The sequence below is a fragment of the Octopus sinensis genome, linkage group LG28, assembly GCF_006345805.1.
Source record: "Octopus sinensis linkage group LG28, ASM634580v1, whole genome shotgun sequence".
Lineage (NCBI taxonomy): Eukaryota > Metazoa > Mollusca > Cephalopoda > Octopoda > Octopodidae > Octopus > Octopus sinensis.
Genome location: NC_043024.1, coordinates 1,164,631 through 1,183,917, shown reverse-complemented (window position 1 = coordinate 1,183,917; position 19,287 = coordinate 1,164,631). Strand labels below are relative to the sequence as shown.

General features: G+C 39.2%; 1 protein-coding gene across 10 annotated transcripts in view; it reads right to left on the bottom strand.

Annotated features, from left to right (window-relative positions):
• The window catches only part of LOC115225699 (RNA-binding motif, single-stranded-interacting protein 2), a 255,751-nt gene that overhangs the window by 136,463 nt on the left and 100,001 nt on the right, over positions 1 to 19,287 (bottom strand). Inside the window, exon 1 of one of the 10 annotated variants that reach the window (XM_029796622.2) lies at positions 1,497 to 2,831. The exons of 8 other annotated variants lie outside the window; for them this stretch is intronic. In XM_029796622.2, coding sequence (XP_029652482.1) covers positions 1,497 to 1,607 — 111 coding nt within the window. In that variant the 5' untranslated portion in view covers positions 1,608 to 2,831. Of the gene's footprint in view, positions 1 to 1,496; positions 2,832 to 19,287 lie in introns of those variants that run through there. One more of the 10 variants, XM_029796623.2, reaches the window with a different exon arrangement.

The window sequence follows — 19,287 nt, the reverse complement described above, 5'->3', positions numbered from 1 at the left end:
TTTTGTGTGTGAATAATGTAGCAACTCTGGTGTAAGTACAGCTGTTGAATTAGTAGTGTACAGCAGTTTAAGGTTTAATAAATATACAGAGATTAAACTGGGTGTCGGTTACGAATAAATATATATATATATATATATATATATATATATATATATGAACTGAAACATAGGTGTATGATTTTAGGTAGGCCCCCGAAATATAAGGTGTGATGGGCGCATGTTTCCATGTCTGATGTCTGTTAATTTAGGTCTCTCGTTTTATTTAGCAGAGTGTGTGTATAAGGCGTATATTTTGATATCTGACTACCGTAGAAGTGTCTATATACACATGCACCCATAAATTGGCCATTCACATTTATATATATAGATGTTACACACACATTAACGTCCGTCCATGTTCCATGCTGGCATGAGTATATTATATACACACACATAAATATACATTATATATTTTATGCATATATACATATATATACACACACACATACATTTTATACATACATGTACATTATAGATATATGTACACACACAAATATACATTATATATATTTTCATGCATGTATATATATACACATACATTTTATACACACATATATATACATTATATATATTTTATGTATGGATATATATACATACATTTTATACACACATGTACATTATAGATGTACGTACACACACATAAATATACATTATATTTTATGCATGTATATATATATATATACATTTTATACACACATGCACATTATAGATATATGTACACACACACATACTTGTCATTACATGACACAGAGACAATTAAATGTACCTGATGTATGCGGTACTATCGTAAAATGTGAACTATTGAAATGTATGTATGTATATATATATATATATATACAACGGTGAATGTATGTGATCAGTGTGTATATATATATGTGTGTGTGTGTGTGTGTGGTTTTTATGATGTGGATGATGTGAAGTGAGGTGTAAATGAGACGTGTGTGTGTCTTGATTATAGTATGTATATATGTGTATGTATAATGTATGTATATATAACGGTGAATGTATGTATGTGTGTGTGTGTGTGTGTGTGGTTTTGTATGATGGTGGAGTGAGGTGTAAAGGAGACGTGTGTGTGTCTGGATTTATAGTTTTTGGTGAATTTAATGGAAATGGACGAGAAAAAAAGGCTGAGGCTGTGGCAGTGACAAGCATAAAAGCATACAAGTGCTAATAGGGAGAGAGAGGGAGGGAGGGATGAAGAGGAGCAGTGGGAGAGAGACAATCGTGACGGGTGGAGGAGGTCGGGCCCGAGTGATAGAAACGGGTGTAGAGAGAGAGATGACGGGGTACAAGAAAAGTGATAACAGAGACAAAAATATATTAGAAAATATATATATATATATATATACAGCATTGAAAAAAAACGTTACATGTGTAGTAAATATAGAGGTGTGTGTGTGTGTGTGTTGGATGATGAAGAAATATGGTTATTAGAGTGAAGTTTTTTGTATTACCTTTCCCCTGGGTGAGCCGGACATGGTGGGAGAGGGTATCACATCAGGTTTGTTCTGGTTGGTAGTAGTCCTGTTGGTTCGTCCTCCGCTGACACTTGACGGCGCCGACATTCTAGCTCTACTATACTGCAGATGTTGTTGTTGCTGTTGTTGCTGTTGTAAGTGGTAATGTGGAGGTGGTGGTTGGTTGTGTTGGTGGTGGTGATGGTGGTGGTAGGGTTGATGGTGGTGGTGTTCGTGTGCGGGGTACTGATGGTGGTGGTGGTGGTGGTGTCTGTGGTTGGTGCTGGTGTTGTTGTTGTTGGTGGTGGTGGTGGTGTGGTTGTTGTTGTTGGTGGTGTTGTTTGCTGTCTATCCACCTGTGTGCGGCTGCAGGAGGCACTGGCCGGCTGGTCATTCCATCGGTTTTCTGGCTGGTTGTAAAAGATAGTGGTTACGGAGTGGCTTGGAGGTAGATAGACAGATAGATAGATCGCTGGCGAAGGATGGCAGGATAGGGTGGTAGACTCTGTGTGTGTGTGTGTGTGTGTGTGTAATGACAGGCAGATCGAGAGAGAGAGAGAGAGAAGATATTTGGGACAGATCTGGTCGCTTTTCTAAGTAGACAAGAAACGGAGAGAGAAGAAGGATGGATAGAAAGATAGAAAGACAAAAACAGATGGACAGACAGACAGAATAGGTTTGATGAAGAGAGGACGACACAGGGTGGCTAGTTAAGAAAGGGAATAGATGGGTAGGTGAGTAGATGCTGATGATGGGATAAAATGGTGGCAAGGCCCGTTTCTTAAGCTTCTAATTTGAACTTCACACAGTGTGTGTGTGTGTGTAATGGATGGTTCGGTGTGTTTGTGTGACAGAGTGAGTGTGGAACAGAGAGAGCAGTGTCTATCGACACTTGCCGTTCACACACAGGCATACACTCACACACACAACATACACACAATATATTATATTGTGTGTAAGTACAGTGGAGAGTGTATATATTGAGTTAGGGCGGTAACACACAACTGACAGCAGTTGTGGAAGAGGCCACCAGTTTTTACATTTTTAAACGTCGCCGCCGCCGCTGCCGCATTCACTCACGAAAGAGTTTATGATGGGGGAAATGAGAGGAGGGGAAGACACCACCGAGGAAAGAAAGGAAAGTAGCTAATTATTGTGACGATGATGAAGGGATCAACAAGAAAGGGGAGAAAGAAAAAGACCAGAAGGAGTGGGAAAAATAAGGAAAAACAAAACAAGAGATTAATGCAGGAAGTGAGAAGCAACCAACAAACGAGTAGCAAAGCGACGAGAGGCCAACAGCTCCACTCCGGTGCTGTGGTTTGTAGCAACAAGAGAGGGAGGAAGAGAGCCGAGTGAGAAGCAGGAAGCTAGAGTGTGAGTGCGGGTGCGGTTGCGACGGCGGAGATAGGATGACGACGACGGAGTGGGAGGAGGGGGAAGGAAAGGGAGGAGGAGGAAGATTGTGACAGAGTGAGATAAGTAGGGGAAAAATATTGGGAGTGAGGTAAGGTGATGTAGAAGGAGAGGAGGAGAGGGAATGAGAGAGTAGAGAGGAGGAGGTTGGTGAGAGAGAGAGTGAGATAAGCAGAGAAGTAGGAGGAGAGAGAGGAGGACGTTGGTGAGATAAGCGGAGAAGTGAGGGAGAGGAGAGGAGGACGTTGGTGAAAGAGTTGGAATGTGAGGCGGGAGAGAGAAAGAAGACCAGGCTATGATTGAGGTGGGGAAGAAAGAAAGAAAGATGGTATCATGTGTGAGAAAGAGAAGGACTAAGTGATATGTGGCTGAAGAGAGAGAGAGAGAAAGGAAGTGGAGGAAGGGAGGAATGTGTGACATGGTGAGTGAAAGTAATTTTGTGCTACATGGACAGAAGAAGGAGGGGGGGAAATGAAGTGTGTAAAGTGATAATAGAGAGGGGGGGAGGAACTGAGAGAACAGCAGAAAGGAAGAGGAAAAAGAAGTAGGTGCATAAAGAGAAAGGAAGGAAGGAGGTAGAATGAAGAGAAGAAGAAGAAGGTATAAGGGAGTCACCCACTTAGATAGATTGATAGAGAAGGAAAGCGCGAAAATGGGAGATGAGTGTGTGTTGAGGCGCGCGCACTTGAAGATCTAATTGTGTGAGGGAAATGTCCGAGATGTGGAAAACAGCAGAAAGGAAAGGGAAAATAAAATGTGGGAGTAAGGGGGAAGGGGATGAAATATAACCTTTAATCAGCATCACTATGTGGTCCCTCGTTTGAGAATAGTGGTACAATTTCGAAAGGGATTTTTGTGTGTAGTTTGCTCATCAGGTCGAGCGACTGACTACGGCGAAGCTCCTTGACATGGCGAGAGCCTGAATAAGTAGTAAATTGGTCAGCAACACATGCAACATGTCCCCCACTACTAACTAACCTACACGCCATATACAACATGCCTCGATTGTCACACGAGCTTATCGCAAATGACATATCTCCATGTAACGGAATACATGATGACTCGCTTCTACAAAATCCATCCCGAACGTATTTCGACCCGACTCGTCCCGATTACCACACTACAGTCCCACAAACACACCTTAACTGTCATACTACATCACAAACAACCACATACCACATCCTACATCCATCCGATCGATGTCCCTATACTACAAATACTACATCGTCAAAATATTTCTATATTCACAGTTTGACCTGATTACCCGCAACATACCCTTCCTTACAACGCTTCAAGCCCCCATCAGACTCCTCGCTGTCACACACATACCTAAAACAAGAATAGAAAAGCGGGTGGATGGGTGGCGGCGGTTGGGAAGTCAGAAAACATTTGCGGAATTTAATTCCTGGCCCTCGACGTTCCGATTTCAAATCCCGCCGAGGTCAACTTTGTTTTTCATTCTTTAGTCGAGTTCTGTGTTAGTTTTTAAAAGCATCCTAGATGTGAATGGAATTATAATAGGACGCCGACTAACATATCGTCATCTGCTGGCAGACATTCTCTCACCACTATATCCCAACATCCCAAACATTTATTTCGGCCTAGTAATGGAAAGATAGCTCACAGTATGTAGCAGACACCATCAGACTACACACAGCAACGAACATCGTTACACGATTCCCCAACACAATCTACACAGGATTGTCCGATCGTCACAAACACGTTCACCTAATTACTAACACAGCACCTCCATTATCAATAACACAAAAACACCAGCATCGCCTTTCCATAGGCACATGGCAGGACATTTTGGGACAGCGGGGAAGAGACGGTTACATCGACCCGGGTGCTTAACTGGTCCTTTATTTTATCCACCCCTGATAGAATGAAACGCAAAGTAAACCTCGGCAGAATTTGAACACAGAGTGTAGAGCCGGAAGAAATGCCACCAAGCGTTTTGTCCGGAATGGTAACGGACTCTGCTCGCTTGCTGCCTTAGCAATAATAATAATGGTTTCAAATTTTGGCACAAGGCCAGCAATTTCGGAGGATGGTGTTAGTCGATTACATCGACCCCAGTGCTCAACTGGTACTTATTTTATCGACCTCGGACTGACGGACGAAATACCACTAAATACTTTGACCGGCATAACTAACGACTCTGCCAGCTCGCCCCCAAAATAATAATTACCACCAGTATTCACCCAACCACCTCAAACACCATGGGAACGAGGACATTCCATATGACCACTAAGATTGCTAGAAAAAACAGCCAGATTTCTCTCAAAAAGAATTATATTATGTCTGAAAGGCTGGTCACGGCTGGAATGTCTTGCTCAATTAGAGCTAAACAACCGCTTAAACACACAATCACCGCGGCAACATCCCAAAACACTACTACAAAATCGCTGGCCGATGAGGGAGCCTCTTCGCAGTCACTCAGTTTGCTAGAAACAGCAGCCATATCTTTCTCAAATAACACATCTTTAAGGGAAATAAACCCCTGTATATTTAGATTATGTAGTCCTAAAAAGACAGTACCTGAAAGATGGGCTGGTCACGGCTGGAATGTTCCTGATGAGAGGTTTGTTTTATCATTGCTGAACTAAGGCTATACAACTGCGACAGTGTCTCGGGACTCTTCCACAACCTTCGGAACACTCTCCTCATCAACACAGACTCCAAAACAGATTATTTATTCATTCACTTAATCATCGTCGTCGTCGTTTTAACGTCCATTTTTCCATGCTTGCATGGGTCAGATGGAATTTGTTCAGGCAGATTTCTGTTGCAAGTCCTCCGCATATTTCCAAGCAAGGTGATATTTCCTCATTTCTGGACACGTTTTCCCTGAGAATTTGAAACAAAGGACTCTACGTTGCTTGACAGTGACACTCATTTCCAACCGTCACGTAATGTCAAGGCAAGGAAAGAGTAACACATACACACACACACACATGCAGTAATATTATTGTAATAATAATGTTAGTATGATTCGATGGATGTGTAATGTCAGTGTTCATACTCGACAGAGTGTAAGTACCTTGAGAGAAAAGTTGGACCTAAGAAGCATCAGTTGTGGTGTGCAAGAGAGACGACTGTGCTGGTATGGTCATGTGGCGAGAATGGATGAGGATAGTTGTGTGAGAAAGTACCACACCCTAGCGGTTGAGGGAACCTGTGGAAGAGGTAGTCCCAGGAAGACCTGGGATGAAGTGGTGAAGCATGACCTTTGAACATTAGGCCTTACCGAGGCAATGACTAGTGACCGAGACTTTTGGAAATATGCTGTGTTTGAGAAGTTATGGCAAGCCAAATGAGACCATAAACTGTGGCCTATGCCAGGAGCATAACCACCCCGCTTATGCGTACCTTTTCCTTCTTTGGTCACTAAACCTTGCTTGCAAAGACCTGTTGAGGCAAGTGAAATCAAAATCAAATTCAATGACTGGCATCCATGCTAGCAGGGTGCAAAGAGCACCATATGAGTGTGATCGTTGACAGAGTGGCTAATCGGCTTCCGTGCCAGTGGCACATAAAAGGGCACCATTCGAGTGTGATCGTTACCAGTGTCGCCTTACTGGCACTTGTGCCCATGCTAGTAGGGTGCCAAGAGCACCATCCGAGCTTGATTGTTGCCAGAGCAGCCAACTGGCTTCCATGCCGGTGGCACGTAAAAGGGCACCATTCGAGCGTGATCGTTACCAACGTCGCCTTACTGGCACCTGTGCCGGTGGCATGTGTAAAAAGATTTGAGCGAGGTCATTGCCAGTACCGCCTGACTGACCTCTGTGCCGGTGGCACGTAAAAAGCACCCACTACAGTCTTAGAGTGGTTGGCTTTAGGAAGGGCATCCAGCTGTAGAATCTCTGCCAGATCAAGATTGGAGCCTGGTGCAACCATCTGGTTCACCAGCCCTCAGTCAAAATCGTGCAGCATGGAAAGCGGACATTAAACGATGATGATGATGATGATGAATGTTATATTGCCTGAAGAAATGAATCCATGAAGATGATCAACCCGATGCCCACGGATACTAAGGACTCTTCAGTAATCGTCCCAGGAATGCAGACTCTGATCATAAGAGACAGGTGATTTGAGGAAACGTGCATAGCAATGCATTGAAATATTTCTAAATTCCAACTACAACAACTGCAGCCACTATAGAACCCTGTTCTCACTTATAATGCTTCTAAATTCTCTACAAGAAATAGAATACAGTAAAACCATGAGAGTGGAAGCATCTGGAATATGGGGAATCAGGGGAGGAAGAGAGAAGGAGAGGCAAGAGTGGGTTGAAGGAGGAGGGGGAGGGAATATTGCAGAAGTTAAAACATCACAAAGTTATTTTATTCTCTAAACCAGGGGCAGGGCTAGCCTTTTTTTAGTACCAAGGGGGTAGTTGTAAGTGCATAAAAACAGATGGGACATTTCTGGTCTGAGGAAAATAAAGCATCGTTGATTGTACAAATTTATTGTTATGCAACTTATATGGAATTATGGTTTGATTTACTCCCAAGACTTAAACCATTTCTTCATCATGTTTTTTAGAGGTTCTGTCAGCAGGCGAGGGTGGTACTTCACCGCCCCCTGTTCTATACAGGTCTATTTCTCTATCCCAGCTAGTGTGTAATGTCGGGCTGCATTCATTTTGCTGAATAATTCTGTCATCATTACTTCAGATAGAGAAAAATCTATACTTCACTGATGAAGTCATAACAAGGCTGAAACATGTCTTGAGTTATTTCCTCTGAATGCTGAAACAATCAAAATCTTTTTTAGTCATTGACTAACATCGTCTTCTCTCTTCGATGTGATAATACTAACTTTACCGTACTTGTATTCAATTTGGCTGGCGGAAAATAAAACATCACAGCTGCACTCACACACACACGCACACACACACACAAGCACACAGGGTGGAAGTGGTAATGACTGCTGTAATAGAGATGGTCACACACACATCTTTCTGTTCCACCCAACATTTTTGCAAAAAAACAACACCAGCAACAAGAATGCAAACAATTTTATCAGCCACAGAATGCAGTAGCTTTTCTTGTTTAGCCCCAGGTCAGGCCTGATCGTAAAGACCAGTAATCAAAACCATTCCATCCATGACCAACTCATACTTGTTTCAGACAATCTATCATCTTTCTAATATCCTGTGATATAATCTTTTCTTCCTAAGGTGTGATTTGAGGGACATTTTGCTGCTACTTCTAGTAGGTCAAACAACCAGTTACAGACTCCTCCTCCCCTCATCTGTTCTAGATCCATGATTCAGTTTGTTTAACCCCAGGTCAACCCTAACCCTGTCAACTCATGCTCAAAGGCATTCTTCTCGTCACAATCCTACTCTCTCCTTATTTACAATAGTAAGGAATGATCTGAGGGAGACTTGGCTGCTATTTCTAACAGAACAATCACATATATTCACGTTGTACAGGCTTGCATGTAAGGAATACAGCTCATTAATTAATTTCACACCAATAATTAACTAAAACAGTCAGAGACCCTAGTGTTTTACAGGCCCAGGGTGTACAAGGAATGAGGGTATATTTATAATTAATTAACTTCGTTACAGTATTCGTTTAACCATTTTGGTACCAAACTGCCACCCCTGCTTCTCTAATAAACACTTCCTGTTTTAAAGTCGTCTAATTAAAACCGAATTTCTCGTTAATTTATCTATGTTCCAGACTTCAGCTGAAGAACGACAAAGTTATTTTACTAAATTCTTTCATTATTTTCAAAATTAATTGAAACGAAAGAACGGTAACAAAGGAATTAACGAAGAATAGAACTGCTTTGTCTCTCAACCTACTAGAAATAGCAGCCAAATCTCCTTTCGTTAAACCTTTAGCCTTCAGATTACTTGTTCAAATGGAATGCTTATTTATTCACATTGTTTTAGGTTTATCCGGCATTCTCTCACAGCTTCAAGACTTTGATGATGATGATGATCATCATCATCATCGTTTAACGTCCGTTTTCCATGCTAGCATGGGTTGGACAGTTTGACTGGGGTCTGGGAAGCCAGGAGGCTGTACCAGGCTCCAGTCTGATCTGGCAGTGTTTCTACAGGTGGATGCCCTTCCTAATGCCAACCACTCCGAGAGTGTAGTGGGTGCTTTTTATGTGCCAGGGGAGGCTGGCACCGGCCATGATGCGTTTGTTTATTTTTAGAATGAAGTGTGTGAGATGTCTGATGTGGTCAGTTTGAACAGAAAACAAGTCCAGAATATTTGGACAGACATGGCTGGTTCTTCAACCCTTTAGCTTTCAGATTCTTCTGCCAAATATAATTCTTATTCATTGTTTTAAATTAATCATGCACTATCTTGTAGCTTTAAGATTCCAATGACCTGTTAGTTTATTTTTAGAATAACATTGTAGGGAAAGTGTGAGAGGTCTAATATGGCCACTTTGGACATAAAACCAGAAGAATATTTGCACTGGATATGGTTGGTTGGTTGGTTTTAAGCCTCTAAGAATCAGATTATTAGGCCAAATGGAATGCTTATTTATTTACATTGTTTTCAATTAATAATAATAATAATAATAATAATAATGAACTTGTTGTTTACAGTGCTCAGGTGCACCACAACTTGTCAAAAGTGCATATAAAGTACATGCAGTAATGTAGAAATGTCTGGAAAGTGAACAGTGTATGAGTCAGATACATGCTTGTGTGTGTATGGAGGGGAGAAAGATCAGGTGTAGTGTTGGCGAATCTCAGGAAGCATGGAAGTTTTGAAGGATGCAGTGCTCCGACAACTAACAACTGATGCCGGCAGTTTGTTCCATACTTCAGCAACTCTTAGCTTGAAAAATTGTTTCTGGAAGTCATGGGAGCTGTGCTGTTTTCTGACTTTGTAAACATGTCCACAGGTGTTAGACAGGTGGAGTTTTGAAAAGGTGCTCAGAGTTATTGTTTGTAAGATGGTTAATAATTTTAGGGGTGTCTGCCAAGTCAGCCGCCAGACGTCGGAGTTTCAATGTATCCATGCCCAAGGAAGTAAGGCGTTCAGAATATGGCAAATGCCTGATAGAGAGTAACTGGGTTTCAGTGGTTTTCAACCAAGGGTCCACATGATCCTGGAGACCCATTTATGATTTTGCTGTTAAAATTAATCCGCAGTAAATTGTTCATATTTCTATAGTACACAAAATATTTTAACAATCTTTATTTTTATAGAATTTCAAAGAATATTTAATTCTAAAAATGTAACAGGATTTTTTAAACATCAAATGACTGTGGGGATCCATCCAATTAAAACAAGAATGAAAGGTGTTCAAAGCTAAAAAAAAAATGATTGAGAAAAATAGGATTTCAATGATTTGCAGACGAGGGTCCATATAATCCTTGGGGATCCATGAAGGATTTTGCTGAAATTTATCTGCAATAAATTGGCCAGATTTCTACAATACACAAAATGTTTCACAATTTTTTTAATACAATTCCCCATAAGATTTAATTATGAAGATCTAATGGGACATCTTTAACCCTTTAGTGTTCAGATTATTCTATCAAACACAATGCCTATTGATTCCCATTGATTTGAATTAATCATGCATTATCTCATATCTTCAAGATCTTGATGGTGTAATTACTTAATGTAGAATGACATTGTAGGGTAAGTGTGAGAGCCTGGATCTAGTCAGTTTGAACATAAAACAGATTAAATATATATATCATATATTATATATATATAATATATATATATGTATATGTGTGTATATATATATATGTATATGTGTGTGTATATATAGATATATACACACACACACACATATATATGTGCATATATATATATATATAATATATATATACACACACACACATATATATGTGTGTATTAATATAATATATATATATATATATATATATATATATATAATACACACACACATATATATGTGTATTATATATATATATTATATATATATATATATATATAGATATATACAACACACACAACCACATATTATGTGTATATATATATATATATATATATATATATATATATATATATACACACACACACATATATGTATATATATTATATATATATTATATATATATATATTATATATACACACACACACACACATATGTGTATATATATATATATATATATATATATATATACATACATGTACACACAAGCAAACACAGACTCTCTCCTGCTCTCTCGATCTCACCCAAACACACACACACACACATATACACAGGAAATAAAATTATAGATGGAAGTTGATTACAGTAGCCGTTACAAACCAGTGGCTGCTGCTGCTGCTGCCAACTGTGTCAAGGCCTAACGAGTCTGCATCATGACAAACATCTTTAGGCCATTAACTTCAGGTCACAAGATTGGAAAGTTTTTCTGGTGCAGTGACAAGGAGTGACAGGAGTTGATAGCAAAAGAGTACACTTTGCTGAGAAACTCACAGCAATTGTACAAACAAAATATTATGTTTCCTGAAGTCTGAAGTCGGTTAAAATAAATACTGAAGTGGTGTATATGCACACACACACACAGACATCTGATAAAATTGGCACTTAGAATTTGCACTTACAAGATAGCGATCATGTTCTGCCTACGCTTATGTACATGCATATAGACAGGTAGATAGATAGATAGATAGATAGATGGATAGATAGAGAGACAGACAGATAGATAGATAGATAAGTAGATAGATATAGGGAGATAGGGAGAGAAAGACAGGTTGATAGATAGCTTGATTGATTGATTGATAGATAGATAGGTAGACAGGTAGGTAGATAAATAGATAGACAAACAGATAGATAGATAGACAGATAGATAGAGAGAGAGAGATGGATAGGTAGATAGTTACACACACACATGTACCTATATATGAACTTTTGATTTTGTCCTGCTGTGTGACACCTTGGGCAAATGTCTTCTACTAGGGCTCAGACCAACTTAAAGCTTTGTGACTGGATTTGGTAGACAGAAACTGAAAGGAGCCTGTTGTAGGCATGGCTATGTGGTAAGAAGCTTTTCTCCCAACCACATGCTTTCAGGTTCAGTCCCACTGCATGACACCTTGGAGAGTGTCTTCTATTATAGCCTCGGGCTGACCAAAGCCTTGTGAGTGGATTTGGTAGATGGAAACTGAAAGAAGCCTGTCATATATATATATATATATATTATATATATATATATATATATACACACACACACCCTTTCTTCTATAGGCACAAGGCCTGAAATTTGGGGGAAAGGGATGAGTTGATTACATCAACTTAATTTACTGATCCCGAAAGGACAAAAGGCAAAGTCAACCCTGGCAGCATTTGAACTCAGAACGTGAAGACAGATGAAACACTGCTAAGCGTTTCGCTTGGTGTGCTAATGATTCTGCCATTAGCTAAAAATTCTTTAAGGTAGTGCTCCAGCATGGCCGCAGTCTAATGACTGAAACTAGTAAAAAGGTAAAACAGGTTTCAGTCTTGAACTGTGGCCATGCTGGGGCATGCCTTGAAGGGTCTTAGTCAGAGAAATCGACTCTAGAATTTGTTTTTTTAGAATCTGGAACTATCGGTCTCTTTTGCCAAACCACTAAGTTATGGGTTTGAAACAAACCAACATAATTGTCATGGGGTGGGGTGGGAGATAAACCCAAACACAGACAATACATATACATATAAACTAACTATGACTTAACTATCCTCTCACACCGTCTCTGATGAAGGGATATAATTCATAAATATCCTAGAAACAGCTGTAAGACCTTCTATCTATAAATGCTCTAATATCTATACAGCCTTGGTTTTTTTTATCTTATTACACAAAAAATTCTTATACACACACATATGCATGCATATATATATATATATATATATTGTTATATTTTGGAATGGTCATTTTGCCAGTTTAGCCAATAAAAACACACGCACAATATATTTGGTGTTACTTTGTTTCAGTGTTATTTATTTTTTACATTAATCTTAATCTTATTTCGGCCAGAGTTCTTTCGGTTAGTAAGGAGAGACACAAATAAGTGAGAAGAAAACAAAGGACCACTGATGCGGTCACAGGAGTGTGACGAAAGAACTCTGGCCGAAATAAGATTAAGATTAATGTAAAAAATAGATAACACTGAAGCAAAATAACACCAAATATATAGTGCGTGTGTTTTTATTGGCTAAACTGGCAATATGACCATTCCGAAATACAACAATGTCTGTTTCAACACACGACTTCACATAAAAAATCTTGCACAACAAATATATAAACGTATATATATTATATATATATATAATATATATATATATATATATACACACACACACCTTTCTTCTATAGGCACAAGGCCTGAAATTTGGGGGAAAGGGATGAGTTGATTACATCAACTTAATTTACTGATCCCGAAAGGACAAAAGGCAAAGTCAACCTGGCAGCATTTGAACTCAGAACGTGAAGACAGATGAAACACTGCTAAGCGTTTCGCTTGGTGTGCTAATGATTCTGCCATTAGCTAAAAATTCTTTAAGGTAGTGCTCCAGCATGGCCGCAGTCTAATGACTGAAACTAGTAAAAAGGTAAAACAGGTTTCAGTCCTTGAACTGTGGCCATGCTGGGGCATGCCTTGAAGGGTCTTAGTCAGAGAAATCGACTCTAGAATTTGTTTTTTTAGAATCTGGAACTATCGGTCTCTTTTGCCAAACCACTAAGTTATGGGTTTGAAACAAACCAACATAATTGTCATGGGGTGGGGTGGGAGATAAACCCAAACACAGACAATACATATACATATAAACTAACTATGACTTAACTATCCTCTCACACCGTCTCTGATGAAGGGATATAATTCATAAATATCCTAGAAACAGCTGTAAGACCTTCTATCTATAAATGCTCTAATATCTATACAGCCTTGGTTTTTTTATCTTATTACACAAAAAATTCTTATACACACACACATATGCATGCATATATATATATATATATATATTGTTATATTTTGGAATGGTCATTTTGCCAGTTTAGCCAATAAAAACACACGCACAATATATTTGGTGTTACTTTGTTTCAGTGTTATTTATTTTTTACATTAATCTTAATCTTATTTCGGCCAGAGTTCTTTCGGTTAGTAAGGAGAGACACAAATAAGTGAGAAGAAAACAAAGGACCACTGATGCGGTCACAGGAGTGTGACGAAAGAACTCTGGCCGAAATAAGATTAAGATTAATGTAAAAAATAGATAACACTGAAGCAAAATAACACCAAATATATAGTGCGTGTGTTTTTATTGGCTAAACTGGCAATATGACCATTCCGAAATACAACAATGTCTGTTTCAACACACGACTTCACATAAAAAATCTTGCACAACAAATATATAAACGTATATATATATATATATATATAATATATATATATATATATATACACATAACTCTTTATCTATCATAATCTCCAGCTTTCTTCAAGTGTCTCTTATATTTGGTAACATTCTAAGAATTGTGAACTGCTAAACCCTTTATTAGACCAACAACAGCCAATGCATTCTCATTCTCTTCTCCACTTGTAAAGTCATTTACATGTTCCACTTCAACCAAGATACATTCTTTCGGACAGACACATAGATTGAACCCACAAACACACCAACTGAAGTACTACACTTAACGTGGTACTTAAATGAGAGTTATATTTCTCATCGTTTTGTCACACACGAGAAACAGAGAGTGGGAGTTAAGAGCTTAAATTGTTTGGTTTCCACATCATCATCATCATCGTCGTCAGACATTAAACGATGATGATGATGATGATGATGCCGTTGCTTCAATTAAGTTTCAAAATAAGAAGAACTTGATAAAATTATTTTGCCATAATTAAGTTGGAACATAAATTAACTTGAAATTTTGACAGAAAGTTTTGGCTTAGAACATTTTAAACTGTTTTGTTACCATATTTTTTCAGTTGAAAGAAGCTGCTTTTTGGATCAATTAATTCTGAAAGTAATGAAAAATTTGTCATAATTAAGCTGGTGTTTGCAATGTAAGATGTATAGATCCTTCACAAACACAGAGGCTGGCCCTGGAATGACAGATGGTGTTTCAACACCTATTATTTACATATTTCTCCATGGCAAACCCATGGTGAAAATGGCCTTGATACACGTCATATGTCCCAAACATATTTGAATTAATCTAAAAGTTAGTTTTATACAGTGTGTGAGTGAGTGTGTAGGTGCAGTTGTGGCAGTGAGGTATATAATATATATATATACACACACACACATAATACATATATAGACATATATATATATATATATATATATATATATATATATATATATATATATATATATATATATATATATTATATATATCATCATCATCATCATCGTTTAACGTCCGTTTTCCGCGGGTTGGACGGTTCGACCAGGGTCTGGGAAGCCAGGGGCCGCACCAGGCTCCAGTCTGATCTGGCAGAGTTTCTACAGCTGGATGCCCTTCCTAACGCCAATATAAGCATATACATGTATATACTTTATTTGTGGGTTAACAAAGCAACCAATGGTTTCATGTGAAGAGATCTTCACAATTGTTTAAGCATTCCATATGGAAATATTTGTACTCATCTCTATTTTAGATGAGAATACAACATATATATAAACACACACACACAGAGCCATACTATATATATTATGTGTGCACATATATGTGCATGTATATAAATACACACACACAAATATATACACTGATACATATACAAATGCATACATATACGTGTACAAATTTAGCATAACACTTACACACAAACATGAAAGAGACTTTATAGAATTACTTAGTAATGGCTGATGTTTCATCTAAAAGGTATTGATTGTCCACAATAGTATGTGTGTATATACAAAGCAATGAGATGTGTTTGTGGAGGACGGGGCAAGATGATCTGTAAGAGAATAAGCCACAAGCAGGCCACCATTCCAAAGATCGACAGGCAAAGATGGTGATGGTTTCTTTCTGTCATCAACGACAACCATGTCGATAATAGTAATAATTAAATGATGACAGCACAGGCAATGATAACAGTGATGATGATGACAATGATGATGGTGGTGGTGGTTGTGGTGACAATGAGAATGATGATGGTGGTGGTGGTTGTGGTGACAACAATGATGATAATGATGATGGTGATTATAAAATGACAGCAGTAAAGACAGTGATAACAATGTTGATGATGACGATGATGATGATAATGATGATGACGATGATGATGATAATGATGATGATGATGATGATGATAATGATGATGACGATGATGATGACGATGATGATGATGACGATGATGACGATGATGACGATGATGACGATGATGACGATAATGATGATGATGATGATGATGATGATGATGATGAACTTTAGAATGATTCTTTGAGGTACTTTTTGGAAACCATTTGAAACTCCAACGTTGTGCAGACACTTCACCAAGAGATATTCAACACTGCCATTGACCCTGCTAGAATCAGCAGCTAAATACCCCCTTCCTCAAATCCTTCCCCCAATGCCTTAAAATGGCTTAAGGAGAAAGGATGGTCCCACTGGACAATGTGGTCCTTGATATACAAAAGAGGAAAGAAGAAAAAGACAGTTGGATCATATTTCTGGAATAGTTTTGGTTGGAGATCTGCTCAGTCAGGACTGACCTGTGGTTATATAAAAGCAATATTTTGCTATGGGATGACCCTGGAAGGACTTCTGGGCATCTTGATCAGGGGTTAGCCCCTTGCTGTGGTTGGGTGTAAGCGAGGGGACTGCACAGTTTTGTACTTTGAAGAGAGGGAAGGCGGGAGGGATGGAGGGAGGTAAATAACACCATGATGATGATGATGATGATATGTATTGCACTTGTTATTGATATTAAAGACCAAGAAAAAAAGCAAAGACAAAAGTAATAAGGGAACAACAACAACAGGAAAAAAACTGCAATAACAACAAGAACAATAGAACCCATTAAAACACACACACACACACGCATACACATGCACGCACGCACGCACCCGCACACGCGCCAGAAAAAGGGGTCATTTGAAAAAACTGATGAAACAGACTATGTAATAAGTTGTACTTTCTATTTACTGCAGATAGAGGGGAGGGGGGAAAGAGGGGACAAGACGGGACGGGACGGTGGGGGAGAGACGGTTGGGCTGGGGGGAGGGGGTAGATGCATGTGTGTGCGTGTGGGGGGGTATGGAGTGGGCGGGTGTCCAGCTACATAGTGAAACACTTATTTGTGAAATGTTCAATAGCTATCGATATTTTGGATCCAACCCAAGCAACACAAAAGGAAGAAAGAGAGAGAGAGAGAGAGAGAGGGAGAGGGAGAGAGAGAGGGAGAGAGAGAGAAAGAGAGTGGGGGGGGGGCGATAGGGAAACGGGGGGAGGGAAAAGGAAGGTGGGAGTTCAAGATCAATGCACTGACTTTGAGCTTGTTGTTATCATCATCGTTATCATTATCATCTTCACCACCACCACCACCATCATCAACATCCTCATCACCACTATCATCATCATCATCAACATCCTCATCACCAATATCATCACCATCATCAACATCCTCATCACCATCATCATCACCATCATCAACATCCTCATCACCGCCACCACCACCATCATCATCACTACCACCACCACAATCATCATCATCATCATCATCACCAGTATCAACATCATCAACATCACTGCTACTACCATCATCATCACCATCATCATCATCACCACTGCTATCAGCATCATATATAAAAAAAACAAAAAAACAAATCTTTTCCCCCATTTTTATTCATGGTTGTAATTAGCTACCATCTGATGTAGTTCTTGGCCTTTGTTTCTCTTCCTCCTTCCACCCCCCCACCACCGACCCCTTCTTCAACCCTCTCTTTTGTAGTAGTTAATAGTAGTAAGTAGTAGTGGTGGGTGGTGGTGGTGGTGGTTGTTGTGCATTCATTCTTCCACTTAACTTTGATGATGGTACCTGCCTAACTTTACAAGGAATCAATAATTTTATGTCGGTACTTTTACTCCTTGTAGTTTACTCTACCACCATACCACTGACGGCGGCCTCATCGCTAAACCTCAGACACCCAAACCTCTATACCACCAACAGCAATGCTACACCAATGACTGCTCTACCATACCATACTATACCATTAACAGCCATACTATATTACTCACTGCCATACTACACCCCTGACAGCCATACTCTACCACTGAAAGCCATACTATAACACTGACAGCCATACTATAACACTGACAGCCATACTATATTACTGACAGCCATACTATATCACTGACAGCCATACTATATTACTGACAGCCATACTATAACACTGACAGACATACTATAACACTGACAGCCATACTATAACACTGACAGCCATACTATAACACTGACAGCCATACTCTACCACTGAAAGCCATACTATACCCCTGACAGTCATACTCTACCACTGACAGCCATACCACATTACTGACAGCCATACTACATAATTCACTGCCATACTATACCACTAACAGCTGTACTATACCACCAACAGTCATAACACTGGCAGCCATACCACTCAACCATACCATTAGATTGCTCCCATACCTCAACAAACCCTCTTTTATTGTCTCCTACCCCAACGAAACCACCCTCTACTGAATCGCACCACACAAGGGTGGGCATTGTTATTTAATATTACATCACCATCATATCCACCCACACATTAAACAACAGAGTTCTCCCTTCCTCTAAGAGGGGATGGTCGTGGATTGGAATGCTTTTGATCGGGACTGGCCTGCAGAGAGAGTAAACAACAGCAATAACCTACTTGCAGCATCCATCTCCATCCAACGCATCGGAGAACGTTCCATTTCTTTTGTACTTACATACATTATGCATGTATGTGTGCATGTGCGTGTGTGTGTAGACGCATGCATGAATGTGTGTGTGTAGACGCACACGCAGACACGATATGTATTCACTAATATACAAGTGCATGCGTAGCTGCGTGGCGATGCAAAAGTCATGTGCTACAGTCCCTGTGGAACGAATTCTCTCCTATCCCCTGTTCCCTTTGTTTGAACACATTCATCTGTGTGTTAATGTAGTGTATCTGTGTGGATAGGTGTGTTTTGTGCACACAGTCATGTGTTCATATATATATGTTCATATATATATATATATATATATATATATATATATATATATATATATATATATGCATATATGTTCATATATATATATATATATGCACACACCCACATATGTATAATATATGTACATATATGTTCATATATATATATATATATATGCATATATGTTCATATATATATATATTTATGAACATATATGTATA